The 20,726-nt window shown below is 35.4% G+C and overlaps 1 protein-coding gene across 4 annotated transcripts in view; it reads left to right on the top strand.

Moving 5' to 3' along the window:
* The first annotated feature begins 2,654 nt into the window (after positions 1-2,654).
* The window catches only part of PSS1 (phosphatidyl serine synthase family protein), a 34,466-nt gene continuing 16,394 nt past the window's right edge, over positions 2,655-20,726 (top strand). For 2 of the 4 annotated variants that reach the window (XR_014342695.1, XM_082892501.1), the window contains exons 1-10: positions 2,655-2,975; positions 4,776-4,978; positions 6,807-6,872; positions 6,957-7,016; positions 8,448-8,538; positions 9,884-9,938; positions 10,072-10,151; positions 10,280-10,396; positions 10,545-10,629; positions 13,677-13,768. Coding sequence is in view for 2 of the 4 variants with exons in the window: in XM_082892501.1 (XP_082748627.1) it covers positions 4,815-4,978; positions 6,807-6,872; positions 6,957-7,016; positions 8,448-8,538; positions 9,884-9,938; positions 10,072-10,151; positions 10,280-10,396; positions 10,545-10,629; positions 13,677-13,768 (810 nt within the window). In the remaining 2 variants the exon portion in view is untranslated. The remainder of the gene's footprint in view (positions 2,976-4,775; positions 4,979-6,806; positions 6,873-6,956; positions 7,017-8,447; positions 8,539-9,883; positions 9,939-10,071; positions 10,152-10,279; positions 10,397-10,544; positions 10,630-13,676; positions 13,769-20,726) is intronic. The other 2 variants (XM_082892500.1, XR_014342694.1) reach the window with 2 other exon arrangements.

Below are 20,726 nucleotides of genomic sequence, written 5' to 3'. Positions count from 1 at the left end.
CAGCGCTGTTTCAGACCCTCAGTGACGTGGCGCGTTGCCATTCGTTGAAAAAAATAATAATAATTTTTTTTTTTAGGCCAATCACAGGTCTACACGCACGACCCCCAGTGACCCTCACTAGGAGTCTTAGGCATTTTTCTTTTAAGAATATAGTTAAAAGTTACTTTTAACATTTTTTAGCGAGGGAGAAGTGGGTTAAAATGTTAACTTTTAACCCACTTTTTAAAATAGTCCTTAATACTGCGTTAACATGCTAACCAAAAAAAAACTTGTTTCGTTCCTACAATTTCAATGAGGCTTGTCTCAATTGTTTAATTATTATTTTTGTAGAATTTTAAAATATAACACGTTTGGTAATTATTTTTTTTAAAAAAAATATTAGTAAAGAAATTGAGTGAGTTCTTAGGTTTGATTTTGAATCGTTATGATAAATGAAATTTAAATATATTTTAAAATTTATTAGTTTTTCAACCAAAACTTGAATGAACTATTATTTGATAAAAAAAAGTAATTACTCAAGCTCGGCTTGAGATTGACTCAATTATATGTTATTTAAGATTGACTGAGAAGGTACATAAATAAAAATTAAACACATTTAAAGCTTGTTAAAATTTAAAGGGAGAATTACATGAGGGGCGCAAGTCACACTTATACCTCTACAACTTTTCATTTATATCTCATCACAGAATTACTTACACCTCATATGTTTTTGTAATTTTTTTTCATTTTTTTTTTGAACTATAAAAAAAGATGTTCTGAGGTGTCATCACTACAACCGTAGGCCCAGGCCCCGGAATAGCCGGTTGCCAGCCTGATTTAACCCAACCCATAGAAAGGGACCTACCATCGAGGCACCCAGGATTTTTTGCGCCCCCAGGAGTCGAACTTGACTCATGGTTGTAGAAAGGCAATGCCATCACCACTGAGCCACCACCGTCGGTAGTAATTTTTTTTCCTCTATCCCACTTTATTGTAATTTCCTCAAATTTAAGCTAAACCTAGACATTTACAACTGTAGTGAGAATGTTTAGATCTATCTCCCTTCATTGATGTCCACAGTTGTGCTTCATTTTAAAATAGGTATTCCTAGCATTGTTGACATTTTTTATAAGCATTCATCGTTAATCTGCTTTATTGATCCTTTATTTATTTTATTTTTATAATTATTTACACAATAAAAATATGTAGTACTCATCATATTAAAAAATAATAATAAATTATATGCATTGACTTGACATAAGAGTTGAAAGAACTGATGATATGAACTTGTTACTTTTAAGTGTAATTCAACTAGTAGATGGGGCACAAAAGAAAAAAAATATAAATTTAACAAATTATAAAATCGTAAGCAATAATAATGGAGAAATATCATATAAAACAAAATAAAATATCATTTAGTTGTACATTACAAATTTATAGACAATAAAACAATCACCATAAAATAAATAATGTTTTTGTGTATATACACCATCCCATCCTGAAATTGATTCGTCCTAATCAAAATCATTGATGTTTGTTAGGTTGTTTCACTAGACAAAACTATGTATAATTAGGGCTTGGCATGGTTCAACAAAACCAAATAACTACTTACAGTTTTATTAAATCTAAAATTAAATCGAATTACAAAAATATTGGAACAAAACAAACTGAACTAGAAAAATGTGGTTTGGAATCATGGTTTTTATAAAATTTTTCATCAACCGTAACATGATTACGACTTACTAAAAAATGAAACAGTCATATTATCATTTTACAAACAAAACTATTTAAATGATTGTTTAGAACTAAGTATAATATTATACATACTTGTAAAAGCAAAAGGTTAACAAATTATGAATGTGTATTGAATACTAATAAGGTACTTCAGTGTCTATTATAAATAACAAATTATATATATTTATATATATTTAAATGGTCTAGTGAAATAATGATTCACTTACTTTAATAATTAAAATCTAAGTATGTATTGAGAAAATCAAATCAAACCATGTGATTTGGTCTATATTGAAACGATTTGTAATTTTTTTCTCAACCCTAACTTTAGGGATGTATTTATAATGGGATTAGATTGTCTCCAGTTCATAATCGGACTAGATAGTCTAGTTTGGCCTAATGGCTTACTTTTGGATTTCATTTCGATAATTTGAACTTTTCATATTTTAAAATTTGTCAAGTACATTATTCTTGCAAAAAATCAAGTCGATTGAATAACGAAAACCAGGTGTTTGAATCTATTTTGTACGAACAATTTATTTTCTCATCATCTATTTTTTTCATTTAAAACTGATTCAAACATGTGATTATCGTTATTTGATCGACTTAATTTTTTACATGAATAAATATACTCAATAAATCTTAAAATATAAATAATTTAAATCATTAAAATTGAACAAAAAAAAAAAAAACGTTTATAAGGTCCAACAATACCTCCCCAATTCAATGAAAGATTACAGAGAAGCCACAGCCTTTACAATTCACTAAAAAAAAATTCTACGAAAGTGAAAGCAAAGGATAATATAGACATTTCGGAAATAGAAATAAATAGCAATAGCATATATTCGGCATATTAATATCTGAAATTAAAGAATATCCTGAAGGGTACTTTGGGTATAATAATTTATGTCCTCTTTTCTCGTGCGTACCTTAACTTCTTCATATCTCTCTTTGACCTTCGTACTCTCTCTCTCTCTCTCTCTCTACTTTTTTTTTTATTTTTTTCTCTCTCCTTTTTTCACTCTCATCACCGCCTTTTCACCGCTGTTGCAGACTCTGCCACTCCAAGTGTAATCTATACATACAAACACATATATCTATCTGCCTTTTTAGTGAGAGAAAGTAGAGAGAGAGAGGAACAGTAAACACTCAATCTCTTCCCTCCTTCGCTCTCTGAGTTCACAGTCTCTCTCCGATCCGACGGCCACGATCTTCTCGTCACCTAATCGTACGGACAGCCTTCGCTTGTCAGCCTCTTCTACGTAAGTCACCCTGAACAACATGCCTTTTTGCGACACCTCTCTCTCTCTCTCTCTCTCTCTCTCTCTATATATATATATATATGTACAGAAACTGTACGTTATGTTTGGTTCATCGATATTTCAATATTTTTAGTGAGTTTATTTCATTTTTAAAATGTAAAAATCCATACGGGTGCAATTTAGGGTGGCGATAGATTTTTAAATTTGAAAAAAAAGATTTAGAATTACATGCAGTGGATAAAATTTTGATAGCGTAAAGGGGTTTGTTGAATTTGAATGATATTATACAGTCGAGAAAATGACTAGATTTGTTTTGTTTTCTATTTATTGATTTGATATAGTTTTATTTATTTATTTATTGATTTGTATTATCTACAGTGTTCACTGTTTGGTGTTTACATAATTTCGTGGTCAAAGAGAAGTAAGGTAGATATGATATGTGGGGTATTGAATTGTAACAGTTGTTACATTTTAATTATATCCACAACTTGACATTAGAATCAATAATCTTGGTCTTACATGATGATTTTGATTACTGTTTGACATCTTTTCTGATTTTTTGCTTTAGTGGTGAGGTGTTGGAATAGATTGATTATATGTTTTTCAATATCATATTGAGTTGAATTGTTGACCGCCGATTCATTTAAAAACTTAAGTTTTAATTTTTATATTAAGCCTACGAAGAGTGATATAAATTGTAATTACCATAATAGAGAGGTTAGTAGAGAGAAAGATCTAAGCTGGCACGGGATGCTGTAGTAAAAAAAATATGAATTAATTTAATTTAATTGAGCATATAGTATTTGATAGAGCTAAATGGCATAAAATGATTCATTTAGCTGATTCCACTTGATTGGGACACGAGGCCAGTTTGGTTTGGTTTGGTTTGGTTTATCCTCAATACTACAAAATTCTTCTAGAACCGTCGTGGTGTTTTGGTTTTGTAATATGTAGAAGCTTAATAACATTAAGATTTATGTTTATTGATTTTGAGTTAACTACATGGTTGCATGGCCTTAATTGAAAATTGGTTTTGTAAAGCAGTGATATGCAATTAATTGGAAAGTCATGAGCAGTATATTTAGTAGTTTAGTTAAAAATAAGCTAAGTTATTAAGTTGCTTTGGTGGTAGTTTGTAGAACAGCCGAGTGGGAATTGCGCTCCACTTTCAAAATTGCTGCAGTTAAGTTTAGATGTCGACGTCTGTGGTTGATTTGCATTGTGTAGGTTATCCCTATTAATGGATGTGATTTTATTTGTAAACCAGCTGTTTTATTGCTATCTTCTTCGGCTGTGCCCTTTTTAATGTGATAACTAGAAATCATATGTATCTGTCAATCATGGTGGCTACTGTTTATTTATTTTATTTTATTTTATTTCTTTGGTTGTTTAAACTAAAATTGTTTGTGCACGATGTTCTACTCTTTTTTATTTTTTATTATTATTATTTTTTTCCAATTTGCTGTAGACTATCAGAATAACTTTTTGTTAGTGCAAATTGATGACTTATGTGTATGCTGGTTGTGGTTTTCTGGTAATGTGTCACAAGGGGAAACATAGTTTTCTGTTGGCTTATGTTAATTTTAATGATGTTGGTTATGGTTTTGAGGTAATCTTGGCCATCTGACTTATGTGTTATTAGAAAATAATGGTTTATTGTTCATCTTCCCTCTTTAGAATATTATTGTTCTCACCTATGTATTGATTTGTATGATGTTGGAGAATTAGTGATTATTTTAGTTTTTGTGTTGTCTTGTTTGTGTCTCATAACCTGCAACTACAATTCTGATTGTTTTATAGTCTGCAGTAGGCAAGTGGCATTTCTTTAACACTGGGTCTATGGAGCTTAATGGTGATAGAAGGGCTCGAAGAAAGGATCGCACTGCACAGGAAAATGGTGATGTGAGGTCATTAGCTTCTGCTGAAGAGCTGGATCCATGGACTGCATGGGCATACAAACCTCGTACCATTTCGTTGTTACTTGTCGGTGCATGCTTTCTTATGTGAGTTTCTTGCACTACAACCATTGTTTATTTAGATATTCTGCCAATTCTGCGGTTTCATTACTTGATAGTTGAACTCACTAAAATTGGTGGACCTGTAGATTTTTTCCCTTTAGTTGGTCCTAAATTCTGCTGGTTGTGGAAAGGTCAATTGATATTTTTTGAGCATTTAAATTTGTGAGAGTACTAAAGTTTGGTGAATATCTAAATGATTAAAGCATAAATTCTACGTCTACTTGGCCTCGTTTGGGAACAGGCTAATTTAGTAACTTTTTGGCTATTTGGCTAAAAAGGTAGGTAAAAAAAACTTGTATGTTTGGAATGACTTTTTGGCTAATTACGAAAAGATGTGCAAAAAGTAGAGAGAAAGGAGAATCTTTGACTTTTTGGTATGAGTTGTTGGCTTTTTGGCTAATTTAATAACTTTTTGGCTAATTGGCTAAAAAAGTAAGTCCCCAAACGGGGCCTAATATTAATTACCAGTCCAAGTTAGTGTAAATATACCATTGGAACCTTTAAGGTTTGCAATCAAGCCATCGTTCTTGTTGTGTGAATATTTAATTTGGCCTGCAAAATTGAAATTTGCTACCTTATTTGACCTTTTGAAAATCATGCTCTTCAGTTAAGTGTTGGTTTTAAAATTCATATTTATGGATTATGGTTCTATCTTCATGTGATGATATATCCGAATTTCAAGTTAAATGCTACATTATGGCATTTGACTACATACCCATTGGTTCCTGTCACTGTAAATGATATGGTTACTTAACAGTATATCCAAGCAAGCAACTTTGTTGTAAGCAATTGCAAACTTAAAGCTTGGTTCTGAATTTCAGCCTTTTAAAAGCCATATCTTCCAAAAGCAATTGTTTGGAAGTTACAAGTTATTGTTGTATATGCACGTTAGCTGCAGGCTCCTCATTCTTCAGCAGTGATTTCAAATTAGTGAAGCATGTGTGCCAGATGTTAATAGTGAGGTGAATTGAATAATCGATTCTCTAGGATTCTTGCAAAACATCCTAAAGGTTATTATTTTGGTTCAAGTGTCAGTAGTTATTATCGACATTGCTCTTATGACCTTCTATATATTTAGTTACTTGAGTGTATAAAATAGCATTAATTAAACTTGTTTAGCCATTTCTTGCTTGTGCATAATGCAATTAAGAGATGGCTTTAGATATTTACTGTTGAATACATTCATCATAAATGGCCATGTCTTCTTGAATGGTGCATCTTATTTATGATTAAAATTCCCAAATTTATGTCTTCGTAGCTGTATTGGGCTGTAATTATAGCGTTGGATCTTTATTGGAATATATTAACTCGTACATCCCAAATACGGGGTCATCGGGGCACTTCTCTAGTTGTGCTCCTACTGGGCTTTTGTATTGTTCTTTTCAAAGTTTCCTTTGAATGCGCTGATTACTTATGTTGTCTATTTAGTTGTTGTTGTTGTTTTAATAATTTAATTTTATTTTTATCCTGCATACCTCACACCCTGTTATATGGACTCAAAACAAGTTGTATCCACCGGCTCAAATCTCCAAAAGGACTGGCTAACGGTTTTTTGGCAAGCAAGTCCCTATTTGTGTTGTTCTGCTTTTGGTCTCACTTAATTTTGTCAATCACCTTTTCTTTTTCTTTTTTTCACGAGGCCTGGTGATAACGGGGTTCCTTGTGAAGAACTATGGTATCCCATAATCCTGCTTTTGCTGTTGCACTGTTGGCATAAATTTGTGCTTTGCTTATATTGCAGTTTCTTTTTAGATTGTTGAAAAAGTCCCTAGTCGATTAATTTTTGATTTATTTATCTGTGTGTGCTTACCAGTTGGGCAAGTGGTGCTCTTGATCCTGAAAACAGTTCATCTGGTGATATTATTACTTCTGTGAAAAGGTTTGTGCTTGTTATGTGTATCACTTATACTATTCTAGTACTCCACAAGTTTTGAAATGCCTTAGTGGGTGTTGTGTTTGATAGGGGCGTATGGGCGATGATTGCAGTTTTTCTTGCTTACTGCTTGCTTCAAGCTCCATCAACGTAAGTTGCACAATGTAGTAGTTGTAAATAAATTGGAGATTTGAGGATACCTAAAGCAGTATTTAGTTGCTCTTACTCTTCACATATTTGATTCTTAATTGTACATTGTTTTAGTATTTAGGAGGATCAGAATTGACTTGCATTGCATGGTTCTCACACTTGAGAACTTCTGAGTTCCATTTTCCTTTTTGGTGAAAGCTATCTTTTGTTTTTCAGCTTCTGGATAAGAAGGTGTAAGTTAACAGAGCCGGTGTATTCTTGTCTTTTGATCTGGCAATTGAAAACTTGTCTTTTGTTGTATATCTTTTTCTTTTTTTCAAATGGGAAGAGAAATTGTGTTGATGTCAATTATTAGGAACTTTATAAGGTTCTTTTTTTAATGGATCAAGCAGCTCTTTGGAGAAGGGTTCTTAATGTTTTGTCTGCAATAATGAGCCTTTTTTTTTTTTTTTTGGTTGACGTCTTTGATATAAAGGAATTGGGGTGCTATTTTACTTATTTGAATCCAGTTGTGTCGTAATTCGTAAGTACCAGACATCAATGGCAAGAGCATATTGTTTGTATTACGAAGTCTAATCCTAATGGTTTTTCTTCTTAACTTATCAATAAAAAACAATAATAGCTGAATTTTTTGGAAGAAGTATCTGTGAATTCTCAAAATGTCACTGATGTTTTTGCATGCTTTTGGTATGAAAACCGATAATGCAATGCTACCTAGGATTTAATAAGACAAGTGTAATTATTCGAGCTGTCCTAAGTGGTTGTCACATAGCTGAACACAGTTGTTTTTTACCAAGTCATACTACTGTGCACACTTATATTGTGTAATACTAGATATATGCCACTTTCTTTTCATGGTATCCTCATCAATGTATCTTTTCATTTTGATTTTGTGACTTGCTCTGCTTCTTTGACTGCATGTCATCTTTAAAATGCAAATATAAAATGGTAAGGCATAAAGGGACACCCAAGAGAGCAAGTGGAACTTTGGAAAATTTTATTTTGTGATTTACCTGTGTTTGCTTCTGAACTGTGATAGATTATACTTCCCGTACATTCTGTTGTATGTAAGATGGCAAAGACCAACTTCCCATTACAGTCAAACAAAGAGGGCAGAAGGACAATCTTTACTATCCTAAACTGTCCTGCTGCCCTTCTTTTTTGAACAAGATTAAGATCTGATGCATGCCCTGCAATTGCAAATTTTCAACCAAAGCCTGTCTGATGAAGGATTAGATAAAAATACAATGGGGGTAAATTTGGCTTGTATCATAGGCATGGGCTGCATGACTCGGGGTTGTAACAAATTTGGTTTTGTGACCTTGATTCGTTAGTATGTTAGTTTGATTCCTTGAAGTTTCTAGTCATGTAATCATGTCATACTGCCGTCTATGTGCTTTGATGTTTGTAAATACACTTGGCTTTCTACAGGATACTTATTAGGCCACATCCTGCAATCTGGCGATTAGTTCATGGAATGGCTGTTATTTACCTTGTTGCTCTCACTTTTTTGCTCTTTCAGGTCAGTTTTATTTGTTTTACTAAAGATAACATATAAACCTTGAATTTAAAGTGTTAAAATTTTGGTGGTCTTTTTTGCTTTTCCAAACATTTCCTTACTTCATATGGTTGGGTTCAGCAGGCTATTGGTACCACTATCATGTTCAATTAGTTGAATATATTACTTGTTTCTTTATTTTTGTGTGTGAGAGGTTAGAGATGGTCGGTTGTTGACCTCGGGTAAGATGGTGGGCACTTCAGTGGCTTGTGATCATAGGAGGTGGAGGAGGAGAAGACCAAGGCTGGCTTAGAGATGGGGGCGTGGCAGTGAAAGACCTTGAACACCTTAGGGTTGGTGTAGTGATGGAAGTGTTGTTGTATGATAATTGATGATAGCCGCTGCATGTATGGTACATTATATGTGCTCCTCTAGCATTGGAGCTCAAGCAATCTTTGGGACAGGTGGCGGGCTCTCCTTACCACTCAAGGAGCTGATATCAGCCCTACTGTCATCTGGAGTGGCAAGCCTGATATCTTCAAGGGCAACATATCATGTATGCAGAGGCATGGGTGTAAGGTCCCTATCGTCTCTCTCTAAACCTGGTCAAGGTGGAGCTGTCTTGGCTGACAAGCAATAACTTGACGGTCCCATGGTCTTAGCCTCTAGTCCACAGTCCTCCGATGTCCCAAGCGCGGATGCCTAGGCCCTGCTTCGCGCCTAGGCAGCCAAGTGGTTGGGTAGAATGAATAAGCATTGAAGCGAGCCAAGACCCAGTCTGAGGCTGTCATATGCAAGCGTATGTGGGCCAAAGGGCCAAGCAGGCATATGTGCGAGCCGGGGGCTCAACTTTAGGCTGCCAAGAGAGTGTGGGTGAGCCAAGAACCCAAATTGGGCCTGTAGGTGAACCTAGGGCCTTAGTGAGCTGTAGACCGGCTGACAGCCCAACTTATTGGAGTGCTCCATTCTTGGTGATCTGCATGTCTCCTCTTAGGCTATGCATGCAATCTCAATAGACCCTAGTGCCTCAGAGGTCTGCCATGTGGGGTGTGATGGCGACGACGTGGAGCTCAAAGGGCTCGCCACGTGCTGGGTGTGGTATAGATTTCCACAATTTTCTTCTTAGCTTGCCCGTGGTAATTTATGTGATAAAATCTTCTGCACCTAAACAAAATTACATCTTCCTCTATTATCTAGATATTTTGTCTGTGGAATTACCCTTGTTACTTTTGGTGCTCTTCATGAGTTTGTTCCTGTGTGCAATCTGTATATTATCATTGTTTTTTGATATTTCATAATTTTCCGTCCTTTATTGTGGACTTCAATCAATGGTTACTAATGGTTGTTTTCTTCATATTTGCATTTCCAGAATCGTGATGATGCTCGTCAATTTATGAAATTTCTTCATCCTGATCTTGGTGTTGGTAATGAATCTGGGTTTTGCTAGTCTTTTTATTTTTTTATTCAACATTGTTCCTTGTTCTTGAATTAAGGTCATTCATTGCTTCTATACATGACAGTTCTGGTTCCCAACTGTATTTGCATGACTTGTTTCAGAACTTCCTGAAAGATCCTATGGTGCTGATTGCCGAATTTATGTGCCTGAAAATCCCACAAACAGGTTTAAGAATGTATATGTATGATTTCTTCTTTCACAATCGTTAGTCATTAATGTTGTTCCTTTGGCATTTTTTCTTGTTTCTGGTATAGTTCAGTATAAAATTGGAGTGCCACAAGCACTCTGATTTATTTTGTTACGTTATAGGATACACTTTTTGATGAATTTGTTCCGGCTCATATCTTTGGATGGTGGGGCAAGGCTATAATGATTCGTAATCAGCCCCTTTTGTGGGTCCTTTCTATTGGATTTGAGTTGATGGAGGTTAGTGGCTTGATCTAACTGTTACAGTTCATTGTGTTACGATTATAGGTGGCACTCATATATTGTCTTGAACATTCTTGCAAGTGTGTACTTAAGTTGGCTATTTTGTGTTCATTCACACAATTAATTCTTGTATTGGAATTTTCAGCTTACCTTCCGCCACATGTTGCCAAACTTCAATGAGTGCTGGTGGGACAGCATTATTCTCGACATATTAATCTGCAATTGGTTTGGTGAGACTCTTGATGCCGCTCAGCTGTTTTGTCATAATTGAAATGTAGAAGATTAGCCTGCTTATTATTATTATTATTATTATTATTATTATTATTATTATTATTATTATCAAGTGTTTTATAAATTTTTGGTTTTCAAAATTGTTCTTTTTGTGGTCTGTCATTGCCCAATCTTTTAATATTTTTCATGAATTTATTAGATAAAATGAATGCGGAATCTAATTGTGAATTTTGTAATTTTGTTTTTATGACTGTTATTTGGGAAAAACAAGTAGGATTTTCTCACTAGCATCTTGTGCTGAGGTTTTTTCATTACGGAACAATGTATTGCTTTCTAGGCCATCTATGCTTTTTGAAAAATGATATATGTGCTTTCAATCCGTATTGAGATTTATATTTGAATTATTACTTAGAGCTAGTTTGAAAAGTTGTGATACAACACGAGGCTTGATTACATTCTCCGTTGCTTCTTGCTGTTTTTGTGAATTGTGTGGGACACAGCTGTTTTCATCTCATGATAAGCAATGAATTTAGCATGGAGATTTTATTACCTAATTTATAATTTTATTTATTCTATTTGTAATTATATACTATTTTATAATTTTGTCTTTATATTTATTATTTTATTTATTCTATTTTTAATTATAGTTTAATTAGGAGTTTTATTTTGGTTAGGAGAAGATTTATTAACATTTGTTTTCATTTAGTATTAGGTTTTGGTTTCTTATTTTGAGTTAGGGTTTTGGCCTATAAATATTTAGTCTTTTTATTGTAATATTTAGTTGCACTAACTTAAGCATCATCGGAGTGCTTGACAGTCGTTCAATAGCCCACTCAAAGTGTTTACCAGTTGCACTAACTTAAGCCTCATCGGAGTGCTTGACATTAACTTATGCATCATCGGAGTGCAATGTTTGTATTAATAATATTGAGATTAAGGTTGTGGCCATTTGAGATTAGGGTTTTATTTTTGCTTTTTTTTACATATGATTATCGGTCCTAGAAATGCCTTTGACACCAATTTGCCGCAATTTCAGCCTATTAAATGGATTGTAATTGGGGTTTGTGACGTTGATACGTATGAAGCACGGATACTTCAAAAAGGGAAACGTATCCGTATCGGATACTTATTGGATACCGATACTCCTTGGATACTCGCGAATACGTATCAGATATTTCTTAAAAGTATCAGATACTTCTTAATTAATTTTTTATTAATTTTGGAATATCGGATGCTTAATTTTAAAGTATCAGATACTTGAAGTCACATATTACTTCTAATACTTTGTTTAGTTATTTGATAAGAGGAATATAGTGAGAGTTAAAGTAATAGAATTTGTCAAATTGATGTATCCTTATTGTCTCTCTCACTTCTCTCTCACTCTCTCAATCTCTCAATCTCTCACGTTTCTTCTCTCTGCTCTCGTTCTTTTTCTGGTATTGGCATATAAGGATGATATTTAATTTGCATTTGCTTTTACTTTTAGTTTTAGATGATTTATGAATGTTTGAAGCTCTTAGCTTAATAGGAATCTCTCTTTATTTATTAATTTACTTTAGGTTTTATTTTCATGCATATTACATTATTAAAATTATAAAAAAATATTTTTTTTTTTTTTAAAAACATATTCCCGCCATATCCGTATCCTACTTTTTCAGATTTTGGCTTATCGCCGTATCCATATTCCCGTATCCGTATCTGTATCCGTGCTTCCTAGTTGATACCTAAAGAAAATGCCCAGAATCTAGCTGTCTTGCTTTACAATCCATCTCTCCTAAAACAATTCTGTAGCTTCTCATTATCAAAATCACTCAAGTGATGCCTTGGAAAACCTTTCAATGCTGGCGGCAGCAACCAGCTAATGGAAACATGCTAAAGATGATGTGGGATCTCCTCTAAAGCAAATCATTAGTGTTGATTTCCACTTGGACTTTTTTCTTTGTTTTTGGTTTTTGGTTGGGGGGGGGGGGGGGGGGGGGATTTGGTCATTGCAATTGCTGGGAAAGAAGAGTTTACAAGTAAAACTTGATTGGGCCAAAAAACTGCTTATAATTAAGGGAATAAGAACAGAAGAAAGCTTAACAATATTCTCTTCTTGAGATGTAAAACGAAATCAACGTACTATGAATCAAGCATGACAAAAACAGAGGCAATGGAGGGCTGAGGAATGTAATTGTAGGGAGCTGGGAGGTGAGGTTCAAACATTAAAGATGAATCTATGCCAACTTTTTAAAATTCTGGCAGCTCCTGTTTAGAGTTGTATTCATTTTACAGACTTTCTTGTGATGATTGAGTGCCAGAAAGGGTGTTTAGAAAGGGTGTTTTCATGCTGGAACATATACAGCCAGAATAAAAAAATGGAGAGATTAAATTGGACCAATAAAATTACTTGTAACAAAATTAAATCTCAAATTGGACCAATAAGTTGAGGTCACCCTTACTCTGAAATGAGTTTTTATTTCAATTATTCAGCCTACTTACAATTTCTATACTTTCTACAAACTTGGGATACCTTCCATTAATTGGTATAGTGTGCAATTTGGATACCTTTGCCATTCTTGCATCCATGCCTAAATTGCCAACTGGGCCTTTTAGGTGTGGGGGATCCAAAATCATCTCATAACATATTAAATGTAAAAATTTGATTGCAACAATTGTTCTTTACTCCAAAGAGAAGACAATATGCTGTTACTAGCAAACTAAAGATTGGAAAATGGAAATGCTAACCATCTATGCTTAATCCTCAACAGAACTTAGCTTTGAACCTGCTTTAGGTTGATCATAATGGACATGGTATGGATGGAAATTATTTTGTTCTGGGATCCACTTCCTTTGCTTACCTCCAAACCCCCTTTATCCATCATGATTTTGAGATACACTGTTATACACCTACCTGTAAAGTATATTGTAGGCATTCTATCTGGCACCTTGAATTTTGGTTCTTTGAAAAGGTATATTGCTAATTGTTAGACCGAATTACATGAGGTGTGTAATAATGGGTTACATGTCTGTAGTATTGATTAATACTACTTGATTTTCGATGCAGGTATCTGGGCAGGAATGCATACTGTACGGTACTTTGATGGAAAAACATATGAGTGGGTTGGTATAAGCCGGCAGCCAAATATTATGGGCAAAGTATGTCTTTGAACTCTTTTTGCTGCTTTATTGAAGTGCTTCGCTTAAGGCTCCGTTTGTTTATTTTTGCCAAAACATTATACACAATTACAGTGTTTGGTTGAACAGCAACTATGAAAAATATTTTTATAAAAAATCATTTTCACCAAAGTTGCGTAAAATGACTTCCGTGTCTAAGATCTGTAAGTTAATTTTGGGTTGCTTGATTGGAAATCTCGAGTGTGAAGAAGCATAGAGCCAATGTTGAATAGTGAGTTTGCTATTGGTATCATGAGTTACTCGGATAAGCCATGATTTTCAATCTTCTGGAAAAATATTTTTTTAAATATCAACCAAACATTAGAAAATATAATTGTAAACAATTTTTTCATAAAAATAAACTTAGAAAATATGAGGAAGAAGAACTCCGAAAATATGAGGAAGAAGGAATATATTTCTGTTATATTCAAAACTTCTTATTTTACAAGACCAAATGACACTCCTTATATAGGAGATATTACAAACATCATTATAACCCATTATATGCCACATACATATTATATATTACCACTATCTACCACTATCATATTATATACATGCCACTATCTACCACCAATATCATATTCTATACATGCCACTATCTACCACCAACACCACTATCATATTCTATACATGCCACTATCTACCACCAACACCACTATCATATTCTATACATGCCACTATCTACCACCAACACCACTATCATATTATATGCATTAACACAAATTTCCAGCACTCCCCCTCAAGCTGGTTTGAAGATATCTTCCATAGCCAGCTTGCTAGTCAGCTTATCAAATTGCTTCTTGTGTAGTCCCTTCGTTAGCACATCAGCTAATTGTTCACCTGTTGGAAGGTAGGTCATACAGATTATGCCAGCATTGATTTTCTCCTTGATGAAATGTTTATCCACTTCTATATGTTTTGTGCGATCATGTAGAACTGGATTATGAGCTATAGATATAGCTGCTTTGTTGTCACAATAGACCTTCATAGGTGTCGGGTGAGAAAGCTTTAATTCTTCAAGAATTCTTTTAATCCACATTACTTCACAGATTCCATGGGCAACAGCTCTGAACTCTGCTTCTGCACTACTTCTAGCTACCACATTCTGTTTTTTACTCCGCCATGTAACTAGGTTCCCACCTACAAAGGAGCAGTATCCGGATGTTGATCTCCTGTCTGTAACACTTCCTGCCCAGTCTGCATCTGTGTATACTTCAACTTGAAGATGTCCATGTTTCTTGAACAGTAAGCCTCTCCCTGGAGTTCCTTTCAAATATCTTAAGATCTTATAAACGGCCTCAAAGTGCTCTGCCCCTGGTGAGTGCATGAACTGACTTACCATGCTGACTGCAAAGGCAATATCAGGCCGCGTATGAGACAAGTAAATCAATTTCCCGACAAGTCGCTGATATTGTTCCCTCTCTTTGACTTCTTCAGCCTTAGCAGCTTGTAACTTCAAGTTAGGCTCGATCGGAGTCTCCACCATCTTACAACCAAGCATACCTGTTTCTCCAAGGAGATCAAGAACATATTTTCTCTGATTAACGAATATACCTTCCTTGAATCTTGCAAATTCCATTCCGAGGAAATACTTGAGAGCTCCCAGATCCTTAATGTGAAATTCTTTTGCGAGTTTCTCTTTGAGGGCTGCTAACTCTGCTTCATCATTACCAGTTAAAATGATGTCATCAACATAAACAATCAAAATTGCAATTTTACTGTTTTTTGAATGTTTATAAAATATTGTGTGATCTGCTTGACTCTGCGAGAAGCCACAACTGATAACTGCCTTCCCAAAGCGTTCAAACCACGCTCTTGGTGATTGTTTGAGTCCGTATAATGACTTGTTCAATCTGCATACTCTGTCGCTTCCAAGTCTCTGCTCAAATCCCGGCGGTAGGCTCATGAACACCTCCTCTTCAAGATCACCATTGAGAAATGCATTCTTAATGTCAAGTTGATGTAGAGGCCAATCTGAATTTACTGCAAGAGATAACAGTACTCTGATGGAATTTATTTTAGCAACAGGAGCAAACGTCTCCTGATAGTCGATCCCATAAGTTTGAGTGAAGCCTTTAGCCACCAGTCTCGCCTTGTATCTCTCAACGCTTCCATCTGCGTTACATTTTATCGTAAACACCCATTTACACCCAACTGTTTTCTTGTCTTTGGATAGATCAACTATCTCCCAAGTACCACTTCTCCTTAAAGCATTCATCTCCTCCATGACTGCTAATTTCCAATTCGGATCATCCAATGCTTCCTGTATATTTCTTGGAACAAACAAGTGTGAAATCCTAGATGTGAAAGCTCTATGGTTTTTAGACAGTCTTTGATAGGAGAGGTAATTTGCAATAGGATGTTTAATACAATTTCGGACACCTTTCCTAATTGCTATAGGAACATCAAGGTCGGAAATAGAAGGAATAGGATTACCTAAAATTTCGATGCCAGAACTCGGGTGGACATTCGGGTCATTAGGATGGACATTCAGGTCATTATTCTTCAGATGAAATCGCTTCCTAGTATAAACCTGAAGCTCAGGATTTAGATCATTTTGTAGTACTTCTCCCCCTAAACAAGAATCTTCTTGACTAGGCACCATAGAACTTGGTTCTCCTAAGTGATCATTATCAGACAGATGTGGTTTTTGTGTAGGATAAATGACATTGGGGAGCGGGATAGAAATATCCCAAAAACGGTCTTCTACTCCACTTGTCTCCCCCTGAAGAGAAGTGTTGGGGAAATAGGATTTTGTTTCCACAAATGACACATCCATACTCACATGAAATTTCTTGGTTTGAGGATCGAAACACTTATACCCCTTTTTGTTTGAGGAATATCCCAAAAAAACACATTTTATAGCACGGGGGTCAAGTTTTGAACGAAATTGACTAGGAACATGAACATAGGCAGTACATCCAAAAACTTTGGCGGGTAAATCAGAAAACAACCTCGTGTCAGGAAAAAAAGCTTTGAGACAATCGAAAGGTGTTTTGTATGTTAACACCTTTGTAGGCATCCTGTTTATCAAATAAGAGGCTGTTAAAATTGCTTCACCCCATAAATATTTAGGAACATGCATGTAAAACATTATAGCACGTGCAACTTCAAGTAGATGTTTATTTTTTCGTTCTGCAATGCCATTTTGTTGAGGGGTATCCCGACATGTAGATTGATGAAAAATCCCCTTTTTTTCCAAAAACTCACCCAACTGCTCATTGAAATATTCTGTTCCATTATCAGAATGTAAAATACCAATTTTGGTTTGAAATTGGTTTTCAATCATATTGTAAAAATTTGTGAATAAATTTTTCACGTCAGATTTTTTGTTCATCAAATAAATCCAACATAAGCGGGTATGGTCATCAATAAATGTAACAAACCATCTTTTACCAGAAAGAGTAGTGATTTTAGAAGGGCCCCAAACATCACTATGAATCAAATAAAAAGGTTTGGAAGTCTGGTAAGGTTTTGGCAAATAAGTAGAGCGATGAAATTTTGCAAAAATGCAACTTTCACAATGAAAAGAAGAACAATCAATCCCTTTAAATAATTCTGGAAATAAATGTTTCAGATAAAGAAAACTAGGATGTCCTAGCCTATAGTGCCATAGCATTATTTTTTCTCGAACAGAGATTGAACTAGTACTATTAAAGCTCTGAGCTTTTTTATTACTAACAGGTACTTCATCAAAGTAGTAAAGACCTTCAAGCATCCTAGCACGCCCAATCATCATCCCCGAGTTCTGGTCCTGAAATTCACAATGGGATTCAAAAAATGTAACACGACAATTAGAATCCTTAGATAGTTTACTGACAGACAAAAGGTTACAGGCTAAGTTGGGGACGTGAAGAACAGCATTGAGATTAATTTTCTCAGTTAGTTTAATAAATCCTTTTCCTGCAATAGGTGAAAAACTACCATCGGCTATTCTGATTTTGTCATGACCAGAACAAGGGAAATAGGTACTAAATAAATGGGAAAAACTAGTCATGTGATCGGAGGCACCGGAATCTATGATCCACGGAGAGAAGTTTAGGCAAGAGAAGGCTTTAGGATTTCTACCTGTTTGTGCCAACAAAACACTAGGAGTACCGAATGAGGAGTTGGATTTTATCAGCTTTAAGAGTTGATCAATCTGCTCTTTGTTGAAGGGACCTGAATTGGCTTCATTAGCGGTAGGAAAGCCACGATTCTTCTCTCCTTGTTTGCTGCTTTTCCAGTTGACAGGTTTGCCATGGATCTTCCAACAAGTTTCGCGTGTATGGCGAGGCTTGTTGCAAAAATCACACCAGACCCGTGGCTTATCATCAAACCTGCGCTGGTAATTTGCAGCCTTGTTGGCCGCAGCATCGCTAATTAAAGCAGAAATTTCAATTGATTCACCAGTACCTTTTTTCTTAAGCATGACGCTCCTTCGGCTCTCTTCCCTTCTGACTTCGGCAAATACTTCGCCAATGGATGGGAGAGGAGGTCTGCCAATAATTCTTCCTCGCACTTCATCGAACTCAATGTTGAGGCCGGCAAGAAACTTGTAAATACGGCTGTCTTCCACAGTTTTCTTGTGGTGGTTGCAGTCGTCAACCGATTTCCATTCGTATGTGTTGAAGATGTCAAGATCCTGCCACAACCTTTTCAACGAATTGAAATATTTGGTGACGGAATCATCTCCTTGACGAATCTCTCCCAACTTCAAAGTTAATTCGAAAACTTGAGATTGATTTCCTAAGTCAGAATACATCTGACTAACATTATCCCACAATTCTTGTGCAGTAGGATAGCACATGTAATTAGAGCTTATATCCTCCTCCATAGAATTGACCAACCATGTCATAACCATGGAGTTTTCAGCGTCCCAACTGTCGAACAGCGGATCATTAACAGCAGGAGCCTTCTTGTCACCAGTGATGTAACCGATCTTTCCTTGCCCACGGATATACATCCGGACAGATTGTGACCAGCGGAGAAAATTATCACCATTTAGGCGGATGGTGGTGATTTGGACAGAGTGAGAGTTGGACGTTTTCACCGGAATGGCAGCGGCAGGGGTTGAAGTGGTTTCGGACGTGACTTCCGACATGGCTATGACGGTTTTAGGGCTGCTGCGTTTTTTGTTGCTCTGATACCAACTTAGAAAATATGAGGAAGAAGAACTCCGAAAATATGAGGAAGAAGGAATATATTTCTGTTATATTCAAAACTTCTTATTTTACAAGACCAAATGACACTCCTTATATAGGAGATATTACAAACATCATTATAACCCATTATATGCCACATACATATTATATATTACCACTATCTACCACTATCATATTATATACATGCCACTATCTACCACCAATATCATATTCTATACATGCCACTATCTACCACCAACACCACTATCATATTCTATACATGCCACTATCTACCACCAACACCACTATCATATTATATGCATTAACACAAATTTCCAGCAAATAATTTACATAAAAAATATTTTTGTTGTAAAATATTTTACATTGAAACAAATGGAGCCTAATTGTCTTTCAGATCATCTCGTATTTATTTTCTGGTTATAATATATCCTTTTTCTGCCGGACAATTATCAGTTGAAAGAATTGTTCCTTTCTCCCAAACTCTTCTGATCTGGAAGGTTTTGGTGCCAAGGTTCGAGTATGTATAATACTCACAGCAATCCCAACACCCTTCCCATGCATATGCATTGTAAAGAAAAGTACATACTAAGCATTTAAAACAGTCGTGAGGTTGAACAATTTGAAAAAGCAGCACATCCGAGTTTGATATCACCTTTTTAATAAAGAGTTCACTGTGTGTGTATTTATGTATTTACCTATTGTCATACCTTTGTGTGAAGGACTTTCTGCCTTTATGTGTTCCTTTTTTGTTGAATGTTCCTCATGCGTCATGCTACATATCTCTGATGTATCTGCCCATTGGTAGAGGACAGAGAACAAAAGCTTTACACACTAAAGAATGACTGCTCCCACAGTACTTGATACCACATACCTACTCTTTGACATTACATATCATGACAAGCTGTCTCTTCCCCTCGTTGGTAGAGGAAAAAGATCAGATAAAATTTGCAATTAGTGAATGGGAAGGTAAATAGGTATTAAAGGTCAGTTCTTTTAAATTGTCAAGCAATTATTTGGCGTGGCATTTAACTTGTCAATAAAAATATTATGAAGGAAACATTAAGAAGTCACCAAGGACTTTTTGGGGATTGGTGGGTATGTGTGTACAACGATGCTGTCCAACGTCACCAACAGATCCCATATTTGTGCCTCAGTTTGCTAGCTTTAGGCAATTATTGCCATTGTGAGAGCTAAGACCTAAATCTTTGAGTCTTTAAGAGCTCTTTGAGAGAGTAAGGAATATCATAGGGTTGTCCCCTGGACCAGGAAACTACACACCAAGAGAAGAGAGCCTTCCACTAAGTATGTATTGCTGCTGCACATGTGCAAGCCTTAGCTGGTTCTCTGTTCCTCTCTCTCACTCCTCACTCTAGGAAAAAATAATACTTCATGTTGTCCCAAAGCAACTTGTTATTGACTTTGAAACATGCCACATTTTTTCATTCCATTGAATTTGACCTATCGTGGATAGTAGTGGGGACTTGGGGTTCTGTCTCCTCTTGGCTCTGCTATTCATTGCTCACTCTGACAGGTTGCTCTTTTAAATCTTTCCTGTTCATTCATTGGTTTATCAATTTGTTACATCCGGCTAGGGTCACTTTGCAAATTTTGGACACTAATTTGAGATTTTTGGTGGCTTGGACATGCAAATAAGTTTCCATAGTGGCTGCCTACTTGGCCAACAACTTGCATGAATGCAGGATTCTTTCGTAATTTTCATCATAAAAATGCTGGCAAATTTATTGGAAGACATGACTGCATTCAAAATATTTCTTCCATTTAGACAAATTTTT

Source organism: Camellia sinensis, chromosome 10 (genome assembly GCF_055761805.1).
Source record: "Camellia sinensis isolate YWXY chromosome 10, ASM5576180v1, whole genome shotgun sequence".
NCBI classification, from domain to species: domain Eukaryota; kingdom Viridiplantae; phylum Streptophyta; class Magnoliopsida; order Ericales; family Theaceae; genus Camellia; species Camellia sinensis.
The sequence above is the reverse complement of the archived record's forward strand: the minus strand, read 5'-3'. Positions and strand labels throughout refer to the sequence as shown.